Source organism: Vicugna pacos, chromosome 6 (genome assembly GCF_048564905.1).
Source record: "Vicugna pacos chromosome 6, VicPac4, whole genome shotgun sequence".
NCBI classification, from domain to species: domain Eukaryota; kingdom Metazoa; phylum Chordata; class Mammalia; order Artiodactyla; family Camelidae; genus Vicugna; species Vicugna pacos.
In genome coordinates, this window is record NC_132992.1 from 23241050 (window position 1) to 23254001 (window position 12952).

Genomic DNA, 12952 nt, shown 5'->3' on the forward strand with positions numbered 1-12952 from the left:
CCGGTATTATTTTAATCCCATTTTACAGACAAGGAAACTGAGGCCCCCAAGAAGACAACAACTAGTAAGGGACACAACCCAGATACCAATCCAGGTGTTTTGGCCCCCAGAGCCCTGCTCTTGAACGTCAAGCTCACTTGTCTCTTGTTGACAAGAGCATAATTTGAGATCAAGGTGGGGAAAGGAGCTTGATTTAGAAACACAAGCTTTATACAAACTTAAACACGAACAAGACCCAGTATCTTCCATATCAGCACTTCCATAAAAAATTGTGAAAGCTGATTTCATGTTGGTTTGGAAAATCCTGCTCTGATTCTAGCTTCAGTTGTGTGGTCTTTCCAAAGAGCAGTCTGGAACTACTAACAGGCACAAAAAGATATCTAGTTAGCAGGACCAACCCTCCTGGTTTCAGCACTGAAAGTTCTGCGTCCCGGGATACCCCCTAGTCCTGGTCACTCTAGGCCTAGCTGTTCCCCAGTGAAATAACCCCGAAGGAAGAGAAAAGCTGTGGTGTGACCTGGATCGGGCTCCTGCCTCCCTTTCTAGCTCATTTCTCACTACTCTCTTGCTTGGCCAGGATGAGCTAGTTTTAGTTCCAAAATGGACCAGGCACTTTCTCTTCTGGGCCGGATTCCTGCTGTTTCTTCACGCTGTTCCCAAGCCCTTTTTATTTGGTTCACACTCATTCCATTTCCAACCAGGCTGATGAAGTTCAGCAGGTGCATATCAATGTGGCCACACCAGGTGTTAAAATACCCACTTCCCTGGGTGTGCCCCTCCCTGTCACTCCTCTCCAGGATCCAGTCACTAACAGGATAGTATCAGGTACAACAGAGGTCTTCTGAAAAGATACTCCAGCACAAGGACTAGCATCTCTCTGAGGCCATACCAGTTGCTAAATAATTTAAATATCATCCCTGATTCAAACTATGTAAAATACGAATTTATATAAGCGATGCCAAGAAGATAATTTGGAGTGATACCATTATTTTTTTGTCTTCCTTTGTACTTTTTCTTTTTTTTAATTGAAGTATAGTCATTTTACAACGTTGTATTAATTTCCGGTATACAGCATAGTGATACAGATATACATATATATCTATATCTATACACACACACACACACACACACACACACACACACACACAGTCCTTTTCATATTCTTTTCATTATAGGCTATTATAGGGTTTCTTGAATATAGTTCCCTTGCTATATAGTAGGACCTTGTTTATCTATTTTATATACAGTAGTTAGTATCTGCAAATCCCAAACTCCCAGTTTATCCCTCCACACCCCACCCTTACCCCTCTGGTAACCATAAGTCTATGTCTGTGACTCTGTTTCTGTCTTGCAAATATGTTCATTTGTGTCATTATTTTTAGGTTCCACATATAAGGAATATCATATGGTACTTTTCTTTCTCTTTCTGCCTTACTTCATTTAGTATGACAATCTCCAGGCCCATCCATGTTGCTGCAAATGGCATTATTTCATTCTTTCTTATGGCTGAGTGGTAATCCACTGTATATATATACCACAACTTCTTTATCCATTTGTCTGTTGATGGACATTTAGGTTCCTTCCATGTCTTGGCTATTGTAAATAGTGCTGCTATGAACATTGGGGTTCATACATCTTTTCAAATTAGAGTTTCCTCCGGCTGTATGCCCAGGAGTGGGATTGTTGGATTATATGGTAAGTCTATTTTCAGTTTTTTAAGGAATCTCCATACTGATTTTCATAATGGCTGCACCAAATTACATTCCCACCAGCAGTGTAGGAGGGTTCCCTTTTCTCCACGCCCTCTCCAGCATTTATCGTTTGTGGAATTTTTAATATGGCCATTTTGACTGGCGTGAAGTGATACCTCATTATAGTTTTGATTCACAATTCTCTGATAACTATCACTATTGAGCATTTCTTCAAGTGCTTATTGGCCATTCATATGTCTTCACTGGAGAAATGTTTGTTTAGGTCTTCTGCCCATTTTTGGACTAGGCTGTTTTTTTTTGTTGTTGTTGTTGTTATTGAGTTATATGAGCTGGGGTGATATCATATTGATTGAATGATTGTTTATTGGGTCTTCTTTTTGTACAGCTGCTGATGTTCATCATGATGATCATTAACATCAAAGGAAAGCACACCTCTAGGGTTAACCTCAGAGACCTGAATGGACCTCAGTGGTCTCAGGCCCCCACTTCTGTTCAAGAGGAGGCTTTGGGCCATTGGAGCCAGTCTTTGGGGAGAGGCAACTGAGGATTTGACTGAGTCCAAGGGTTGGCCATTTGGACAAGTACTTGTGACATCAGGAAAGATGAGGCTGCTCACCAGTCTCTTTACCATTTGGCAAACCGTCCCTCACCATTCATTTATTCATTCTCCAAAGAGTTAATAAGTTCCCCCTAAGTGGGATGCCACTGGGCTGGGGCAGTAAGAGCCAGACGTTGTATAAGAACGTCCCAGTCCCCAGCTGCTTGAAGTATGATATATTCACACAGGAACATGGAGTGTTCTCAAAATGAGTGACACAGAAAATGAGTTCAGAGAAGGGGGGTTAATGTAAGGTAGAGCCAGGCGGGGGAACAGAGGAGCCCTGTTTTGTCCATCTCTGTGCACTCAGCACTTTCCACAGTGCCTGAACCTCAAGGAATGAAGGAATGCCAACAAGCTATTCGTAATCCTGCCATTCAGAGGTAATCATTGTTGACATGTTAGTGCATTTCCTCTTTTTTTCTAAATATGTGATAAACATATTTTTTAATTTCAGTGACTTTTTTCAGTAAAAAAGTAACATGTTCATTGTAGAAAGAGGAGAAAATGCTGATAAGCAACACACTATTAATAGCTAACATGTGCTTAGTGTTCGTTATATATCAGGCAAAATAAGTTTCCCACCTAGTGGTAATGTCTCTCCCGATTTTGGTCTATGTCCTTCATATAGGACTCTCTTTTATTTCAACTGTACACTTAAAAAAATACTTGAGTCAAACTGTTCATGTAATTCTGTATCATTTAATTTTTTTAAACATTTTCCTTTGTCACTGGAAATTCTCTTGAGAATTAATTCAGTGGCTGTTTATCCTGTCCTGGGAATGTACTGTAATTGGACGCTGTGGGATGCTGGGCAGAGACTGATACACTCTATCCGGTGGTGAACAGGGATTCACTGTCTGTTTTTGAGTGGGAGAGTGAATAGAATAAATTTGTTGTCTTAGGAAGCTTGGGTGTACTAGAAATGAACAAAATCAAGTCAGGGAGGAAGTCAGGAGGTGATTATTTTGGTAAGGGATGCCAAAAGGAAGAGGTACATCAAGTACTTCACGAAAAGGACTAAGGACAGAGGAGGATGGAGAGGAAGGAGTCCAAGTGCTTTGTGAGGTTTGGAGACAATTCGGCTCCAACTCTTTCCAATTCATTAGCTTGAGAGAAATAAAGAAGTGAGGAGGGGAGCTCAATTAATGAAGGGGGGGGTCCTTTTAGATGAATGTTTTAAGTGGCAACTCCTGCAGGTGGTAAAAAAAAAAAAAAAACTGGCCAGGGATTGAGTGCCAAATCTAGGCAAGAAAGAGAGGTTTAGGGTGGGCAGTAGCAGTTGGGAGAGGAGGTGGAGAGAAAGGTAGGGAGAAGCCAAGGCTGAGGCTGGGGTAGGAGAATGGGCAGGGCTGGGCAGAAGCCCAGGAGGCAGTCTGAGCCTTGGGACAGACGATATGGTAGGGTTGGGACCTCGAGGGCTGGAGGGCTGGCTAGCAAGATCCTGTCCCGGGGTACCTCACTCAGCTGAGGCCGCTGAATTTTTTCACCAACTTCTTTCCAGGACAAAAGACCACCGAGTAGAGAAAAACCTCTGGTAACCCAATTAACCAGAAAACATGACAAGTGAACAGTCTAATTACTGTGTTATTATTATCATCAATAGGTTAGTAAATGGTGCTTTTCCCAGCTTTTTTGAGGTATGGTTGACAAAGAAATTAAGTGTTAGATATAAAATTCTTTTTCTTGCATCCTCTTTATTTCAAAGCTTCTGACCTGCCCACCTGAGTCTCTGGGCTTGTTCTGAGCAGCAGGCCTGATTTGGAGGCCTTGGAGTGAAGTATGCAGAGGAAATAGAAAGACTTCCACGAGGTACATTTCACTCACAAAGAGCCTCTTCACGGAACTTTTTGAGTAAACTCTTCCTTTTTTGTTAATCCAGCAACAGGAAAATCGTGGTGGGGCATGTGTAGATTTCTTGTGGTTTATTCCTGCTGAGTTGAGGTTTTGCTGTAGGTATCCCAAGTGTATGCAGTAATTTTGAATAAGATAAGGGCTTAACAAAAATGCCTAAGAATTTGACCACACCTAAGGGTGAACCTGTGGATTGCTGGTTCTGGGACTGTCTGCCCCTTACTAGCTTCTTTGATCTTCAGACTAGTCCCCTAACTTCTCTGGGGCCCCTTATACTCCCCACAACACCTCTCGCACCCCTCAGCAATCGCACTTGGGTATCTTATGAGACAGGGCAAACTAAAGCACTTTTACAAGTCTAAAGCCCCATACAACTGTGTTGGACATTTTGGAAACAAAATGTTATGACTGCCATGATTCAATGCCAGAACCACATTTTAGTTTTTTTGTTTTTTCACTAGTTAAAACTATTTTATTAATTTTACCTTCTCCCTAAACTAGCTAATTTTTTTTCACTTAGGGCTTATGGTGTTTTATTTTTTAATATAGTTGATGTACAATATTATGTTAGTTTCAGGTATACTACATAGTGGTTTGACATTTACATACATTATGAAATGATCACCATAATAAGTCTAGTAACCATCTGTCCCTATACAAAGTTATTACAATATTATTGACCATATTCCTTACGCTGTATATTATATCATTTTGGCTCATTTACTTTCTAACTGGAGGTTTGAACCTCTTAACCTTACTCAGTATATAATCCCAGCCACCCTCATCCCCTCTGGCATCCACCTGTTTGTTCTCGATATCTATGAGTCTGTTTTTATTTTGCTTTGTTTGCTTTGTTTTTCAGATTCCACATATAAGTGAGATCATACAGTGTTTGTCTTTCTTTGTCTGACTTATCACTTACCATAATACCATCTAATCCATCCATGTTGTGACAAATGGCAAGATTTCTTTTTTAGTTGCTGAGTAATGTTCCATTGTACATACATACCACATCTTCTTTTTCCATTCATCTATCAATAGACACATAGGTTGCTTCCATATCATTGCTATTGTAAATAATGCTGCAGTGAATATTGGAGTGCATTTATCTTTTATTTATTTTGGTGGGGGGAGGTAATTAGGTTTGTTTGTTTGTTTATGTTTAGAGGAGGTACTGGGAATTGAATCCAAAACCTTGTGCATGATAGGCATGTACTCTACCACTGAGCTATACCCACCCCACCCCCATTTATCTTTTAGAAATATTGTTTTTGTTTTCTTCAGGTAAATACTCAGAAATTGCTGGATCATATGACAGTTCTATTTTTAATTTTTTGAGGAAGCTCCATACTATCCCATAATGGCTTCATTAATTTACAATCCTACCAATAATGCATAAATGTTCCCTTTCTCCACATTCTCACTGACACTTGCTATTGTCTTTTTGATGATAACCATTCTGACAGTTGTCATTTTATTTTGCATTTCCCTGATGGTGAGTAATGTTGAGCATCTTCTCCTGTGTCTGTTGGCCATCTATATATCTTCTTTAGAAAAATATCTATTCAGGTCCCCTGGCCACTTTTTATCTGGTTGTTTTGTTTTATTGTTTTGTTTTGTTTGATGTTGAATTGTATGAGTTCTTTGTATATTTTAGATATTAAGCCCTTATCAAATGTATTTTTTCCTTATTGAATATACTGTTTGAAAATATCTTCTCCCATTCAGTAGGCTGTCTTTTTTTGTTGATAGTTTCTTTCAGTGTGCAAAAGCTTTTAAGTTTGATGTCGTCCCATTTGTTTATTTTTGCTTTTGTTTCCCTTTTGAGAAGAAAGATCCAAAAAAATACTGCTAAGACTGATGTCAAAGAGTGTACTGCTTCTGTTTTCTTCTAAGAAATTTATGGGTTCAGGTCTTACATTTAAGTCTTTAATCCATTTTGAGTTTTTTTTGTATTTGGTCTGAGAAAGTAGTCCAGTTTGATTCTTTTGCACATAGCTGTCTGGTTTTCCCAACAGTATTTATTGAAGAGGCTGTCTTTTCCCCACTGTATATGCTTGCCTCCTTTGCTGTAAGTTAATTTCTCATATAAGCATAGATTTATTCCTGGGCTCTCTATCCTGTTCCATTGATCTTTGTGTCTGTTTTTGTGCCAGTACCATACTTTTTGATTAGATTTTTGTTTTTTTAATAAACTTTTATTTATTTACTTATTTATTTATTTAAATTGAAGTACCTTCAGTTACAATATGTCAATTTCCAGTGTACAGCACAATGTCACATTCATGCATATACATATATATATCATTTTCACATTTTTTTATGAAAGGTTATTACAAGATATAATAAACTTTTAAAACAGTTTAGATTTACAGAAAAATTAAGAAGATAGCACAGAGTTTCCCTGACCCTCATACCCAGGTTCCCCATTATAAATATCTTACATTGTATGGTACATTTGTCACAATTAATGAGCCAGCATTGGTACATTATTAATAATTAAATTCACATTTTATTCGGAATTCTTAGTTTTTACCCAGTGTCCTCTTTCTCTTCCAGGATCCCACCCAGGACGCCACATTGCATTTAGCTGTCATGTCCCCTTAGACTCCTCTTGCCTGTGGCAGTATTTCAGACTTCCCTCATTTTTGATGACCTTGACAGTTTTGAGGGGTACTGGGCCAGCATTTCATAGAATGTCTCTCAGTTGGAATTTTTCTGATGTTTTTCTCATGATTAGACTGGAGTTCTTGGGAGGAAGACCACAGAGGTAACATGTCATTCTCATCATATCACATCAAGAGTGCTTACTATCAACTTGACTTGTCAATATTGATCTTAATCTTGATCACCTGCTTGAGGGAGTGTTTGTCAGGATTGTCCACTGTAAAGTTACTTTTTCCCCCACTCTTTTCATACTGCCACCTTTGAAAGGAAGTCACTATGCATAGCCCACAAGGGTGGGGGGGGTTGACATTCCTCCTTGAGGGTGCAGTATTTACATACATTATTTGGAATTCTCCACAGGAGATTTGTCTGTTATTCCCCCACTTATTTATGTATTCAATTATTAATTTATATCAGAATAGACCTGTGGCTATTTATTTTATACTTTGGGTTATAATCCAATACTAGTTTATTCTGTTGCTCAAATTGTCCCAGATTTTGCCTTTGGAAGCTCTCTTGGTTGGCTCCTGTGTCCGTCTAACATATCTCCATCTTCCTGTTGTTCTGTTGTTTTGTTTGTTTGTTTAGCACTTCCTTACTTTCTGTACTACCAAATGTTCTAGGCTCATCTTGTGTATTTCCTGCTCCAGTCCTAAAATCAATCATTTCTCCATGGAGAAAATCAAGGCGAGGTTTTAATCTTAGCAAATGTGTATCTGACTGGAAGTTGGGACAGACAGTCTGTGGGGTGGGGGGGAGGAATAAGGCTCAAGCCACCCCTGGGAGAGGACTTTCCCAGCAGCAGCAGCAGCCAGAATTGCAAGTCCTCAGCTGAGAAACAGGTGACTCACCAGCTCTCCAGGTTGTCTCCTCCCTCCCCCTCTTGCTGACAAGACTGTCCCTAAACCAGCTCAGACAGTGGGACCCAGGTCAGAAAGTGTCCCCACCCATGGAGCCAGCGAAGAATGGACTGTCCCAGGACAAGTCAGGGCTTTAACCATGCCCAGCTGACCCCTCCCCTCATGTGTGTATTATGGATACCCTTCTACCTGCAGAGAGGGTTAAACATGGTTACCCTGAAATTTACAGACACAATAAAACTATTATTAAAACTTGGGTAAAAGGACAAGAGCGCTGGAAGAAGACTGTGTGTGTGTGTGTGTGTGTGTGTGTGTGTGTGTGTGTGTGTGTGTGTGTGTGTGTCTAGCAATTTCTTTCCAGACATCTGTGCTGGGCAACTTCCCGAGGTTCTCTGAATCACAGATTGCTAGCATCAGAAGGATTTTAAGATATAAATACGCTTCACCTGGCACCTGAGATGGAGCAAATGATTTCTCAGGAATCACACAGCTAACGAGCTGAAAGAGTAGGAATACTGGGAAAGATCTCCTGATGTCCAGGGCTTTTCAATCCCCCATGTTTGCCTCCCTTTCCAGGAGAGCAAAGAGAAAAGCTTCTGGAAGTTCTGTATGATACAACGGGAAGACAACACTTTTAGGCTTCTTTTACTTGCTAGATGAATAAACTTCTATAGATACATCTGAGAAGTCATCGGGGCTATAATTAGGGATTATTAACAACCCCAGATATTTGGACATAGGAAATGTAGGATACAGACATTGGGATGTAGACTTAGATCATGGGGATCCTACCATTTCCCCAAGTCAAACTTTTAATGGTTAAATCAGCAACTTTCTAGTTGTTCTCCTCAACAACTTTTGCCCAACAATGAAAAAAAATGAAACAAAGAAAAAGTAAAATAAATAAAAATCAGGGCTCATGAGACTTTTTCCAAGAGATTTAGAGATTTGAACTTACAGATTTTTTTTTTTTGCACTTTGTTTGTTTCGGGGGGAGGTAGTTAGGTTTTCTTATTTCTTTCTTTCTTTTATGGAGGTATTGGGGATTGAACCCAGGACATTGTGCATGCTAAGCATGCACTCTACCACTTGAGCTATATCCTCCCCCAAAACTTACGGATTTTTATGCTACCAACTGTGTAAGAAATAGGATTATCTCTTAGTATTCACTACTAACAACACTTCCTCTCCCAACACTTTCACTGCAACAACTCATGAATGAGGTATTTTCAATGGTCTTTGTATAGGTTGAGATCTTTGTACAGGCTTGGAATTCAGAGAAAGGATTCTGAGCCTAGTGTCACTTGGTGTGGCTGCAATAAAGAGACGAAATTAGCATCAAGCTATTCACTTGCTCTCTTGGTGACCTTCCTAGGGCTACCTGAGATATCTTGTCTCTATCTGTAAACTCCTTCTAGGGCAAGGACAGTGGGTGGTCCAGAACAGCATCAACAAGTGGGTAATTGCTATGTACTTTTGATGATGATGATGAAGATAGTATTAGAGACTTTGGGGTTTAGAAAATATTCAGTTGGAGAACTGTCCTTGAAGATCTTCCCTAATTAGCTTCTCCACATCCTGAATTCTTTTAGAGGAGCAGAATGAAGGTGTTTAAAGCCTGCCTTGAGGAAGCTCTTCTGTGTAAGGGAGTACAATATATTCCTGCCTGCTTTGTTCACGCTTATTTTCTGCCTTGTCATGATCTTTATATTTTTAAAAATCATTCTTTAATTAATAAAATTATTATCCAGACTTTTTTAGACTCGTACAAACATATGCCTAGTGTTTTTGTTTTAATTTGAACCAAAGGTTACATTATGTGTTCTGCAACTTACTTCTTCCTCCTAACGATAAACCTAGATATCTTTCTCTGCCAAGATACCTAGATCTGCCTCATTTTGGTGATTCTTTGTCCTTGTACCTGTGTGATTCCCTGAGCGTCAGTTTTCCGCCTGCCTCTCTACCTCCGGGTGTTAGAGATTGCCTGACCTCGCGGGGTGCCCTGCAGAGGAGGTCCGGGAGGAAGCTCGGAGGGTGGGCGGGGTCGAAGGCCTCTCGGGATATGCAGATAAGGTGGGCGGGGCCCGACATATACCCGCGGGCAGCAGCCGGCCGGCTCGCCGGGCTTCGGCGGATTCAGTCAGAGGCAGCCTGTGGAACCTGCTTCCCCGAGCGCAGCGGAGCCTGGTCCCGGGCTGTCCCCGGAGCGGGCCATGCCCCCGCGGGAGCTGAGCGAGGCCGAGTCGTCCCCGCTCCGGGCCCCGACCCCTCCCCCGCGGCGGGGCAGCGCGTCCCCGGAGCTGGGTATCAAGTGCGTGCTGGTGGGCGACGGCGCCGTGGGCAAGAGCAGCCTCATCGTCAGCTACACCTGCAATGGGTACCCCGCGCGCTACCGGCCCACGGCGCTGGACACCTTCTCCGGTACGTTCAACGGCCCTGGCGGCTGCGTGGCTGAGGATAGGGTTGCGCGCTCGGGGGCTGGGGCCCGCGCTGAGGCGCGAGTGCACCGAAGTCCCCGGAGAGGGAGGCGGGAGCAGGCCTCGAGGTGGCGCTGGTGAGGCCTGGTGGGACCCGGAACGCTCTTTCTAACTCATGGTATCCCCTGCCCCGCCCCTGCAGTGCAAGTCCTGGTTGATGGAGCCCCTGTGCGCATTGAGCTCTGGGACACAGCGGGACAGGTGAGAAATTGGGAGCGGCCTCTGCTGGTCTGGGGTGAGGTGGGCTGGAGGCTGGGAGGGCCCTGGATGGATCAGGAATGAAAAAGGCCCTGGGCCCTTGGTTAGGAGTCTCAGTCTCCAACCCCAGGTGACAAGAGGATTCCCAATTCTGGTGGCAGGGAATAACCCTACTAATGGCCTGGCCTTTCCATCCCAGGAAGACTTTGACCGCCTTCGCTCCCTCTGCTACCCGGATACGGATGTCTTCCTGGCCTGCTTCAGCGTGGTGCAGCCCAGCTCCTTTCAAAACATCACAGAGAAATGGCTGCCGGAGATCCGCACTCACAACCCGCAGGCTCCCGTCCTGCTGGTGGGCACCCAAGCCGACCTGAGGGACGATGTCAATGTACTGATTCAGCTGGACCAGGGTGGCCGGGAGGGCCCAGTACCCCAACCCCAGGCTCAGGGTCTGGCGGAGAAGATCCGGGCCTGTTGCTACCTGGAGTGCTCAGCCTTGACTCAAAAGAACTTGAAGGAGGTATTTGACTCAGCCATTCTCAGTGCCATCGAGCACAAAGCCCGGCTGGAGAAGAAACTGAATGCCAAAGGTGTGCGTACCCTCTCCCGCTGCCGCTGGAAGAAGTTCTTCTGCTTTGTTTGAACGGCTATGGCAGCAAACGAGCAGTAGGCCAACGGCCACAGACTGCTAGAAACTGGGGCACAGGGTCTTGGATGGCTCTGCTGGCAAGGCCAGGCCACCCCATAGGACTCAGTTCCCGTCTGAACACTGGAGACACGGGCCTCCAACTGCCCACTCTTACATGCCAGGGTGAGCCTCCATCCTGGAGGAGGGAAGGCTCTGACTTGGATTTCTGTGGACAAGGCTCACAGAGAAATCCCAGTACTTTGATTTTCATAAAATGATCCTGATAGTGTCAGCCACCTCCAAGCAGTTTGGGATCCAATTCCCAGTTTCTTATCACAGGCCCTCGTGCTGGTCCCCACCCCCTCCTTGGCACAGGGGTGAGGAAAAGCCTGGGGAACAGCTGGGCATCTTGGAGGGCTGGATGGTGTCCGGCCCAGATTTGGAAAGAAGTTTAGGATGGATTGGGTGCAACAGAGGACAGTGAGAGGTTGAGAGGGAGCAGAAAGTGAAGCCTTGGAGCTTTGGAGCCTTGGGACTGGAGGCAGGTTGGGGAGGAGGAGGTAGAGCAGAGGGCTAGGCTTGGAAGGAAGAAGAATGAGAGCAGAGAAGTGGGGCAGCTGAGGAGCAAAGCTGACACCTGGGCTGCCCTCAGCTCCCAAGGTTGGGGAGGGCGGGGCTGGTCCCTGGGAAGAACTGGGTCTCAGGGCTCCCTAGGCACTGCCCAGACTGGCTGGGCCAGGAGTTGGGCAGGAAGTGAGAGGCAAAGCCCAGCAAGAGGAGGGAAGTAGCTGCAAACTGGAGCCCGGAGGAAGATGGGGCTTTCTCCAAGGTCACCGCCTAGAAGGTAGGGCAGTGTGGAGTCTACAAATAAAGCCTTACATTTCTGAAGCCGCTGTCTCAGTGTTATTTCCTGGAGCGGTCAGTACATTGCTCCTTCAAGGCCCAACAGTTAAGATAGAGACGGGTTGGGTACCAAAGTAATGAAGCTAGATTGAAAGATGGGGGCTGGACTAGATGGGACAGTGTGATGGGAACTGGACTAGGGGGCAGGTTTGGGGCTCCCCACTTGGGGCTTAGCTGGTTCCCAGGAGAGCTAGCGTGGGAAGCAGCCTGGAAACGGGTTTCCCCAGGTGTCAGCGCCAGAGCTGCTTTCCCATGACCTCACCGGGCGGGTGGTGCCCCTCCCCTCTCCCCCTCCCTTCTAGAGCACATTGCTCAGCACTGGGCTCTGGGGCAACCCTGAGCCCTCTAACCTTCCTGCTCTATTCCTTCCAACAGTCCATAGGGCCCAGGGTCTCAGGTTGGGGGACCCCCCTGGTTCAGACCCTGAGAATGAAGTTAACCTCATACAGCTTAAACCTCAGCCACTGACCAAACTTCTTGGACTTGGGTTGATTGGACCCAGTCTTCAGCCTTGGCACTTAAAGTCCACATAAGGACCTAGTGAAGGTCAGGGAGCCAGTTGTCAGTAATTTAAATAGAAGTTTAGTCCCAGAAATCCTTTGGGAGGGAGTGTTCATTGAGTGAGGACTTGGGGAAGAGCAGGAATCCAGAGAACATCTTCTGGAAGTGGAGCTGGAAGGAACTTTAAAGGGCCCTTTTGGGATGGGAGTGGAGGTGGGGAAACCACTATTTTACCCATAAGGAAAGAGACTCAGAGAAGAAAGGTAGTATCTCAAGTGAAATATTACTAAGTGGCTATACAAATTCTTGAGTTGGTACATAGGTAAGTGTTATTCAAGTGGAGAGAGATTTCTAAGGCACACCTGCGACACCTGCTAAGGCAACTGAGGGCCAGGTGAACCCTCTGTCCCAGCCCTGCTCCCTCTGCAGGAAGTTACAGCTGTGTGTGTGTGTGTGTGTGTGTGTGTGTGTGAGAGAGAGAGAGAGAGAGAGCGAGAGAGAGAGCATGCCGAGGGACAGAAATCCTAGCCAAGTGAAACCTCACATAATCCCCA

At 44.4% G+C, this 12952-nt stretch overlaps 1 protein-coding gene across 1 annotated transcript; it reads left to right on the forward strand.

The window, feature by feature from the left end:
- Positions 1–9792: 9792 nt before the first annotated feature.
- Positions 9793–11882, forward strand: RHOV (ras homolog family member V). Its single transcript, XM_072962659.1, has 3 exons — positions 9793–10112; positions 10311–10369; positions 10566–11882. The coding sequence occupies exons 1-3, from the start codon at positions 9905–9907 to the stop codon at positions 11007–11009; spliced, it is 711 nt and encodes a 236-aa protein (XP_072818760.1). The 5' UTR covers positions 9793–9904; the 3' UTR covers positions 11010–11882.
- The last annotated feature ends 1070 nt before the right edge of the window (positions 11883–12952 follow it).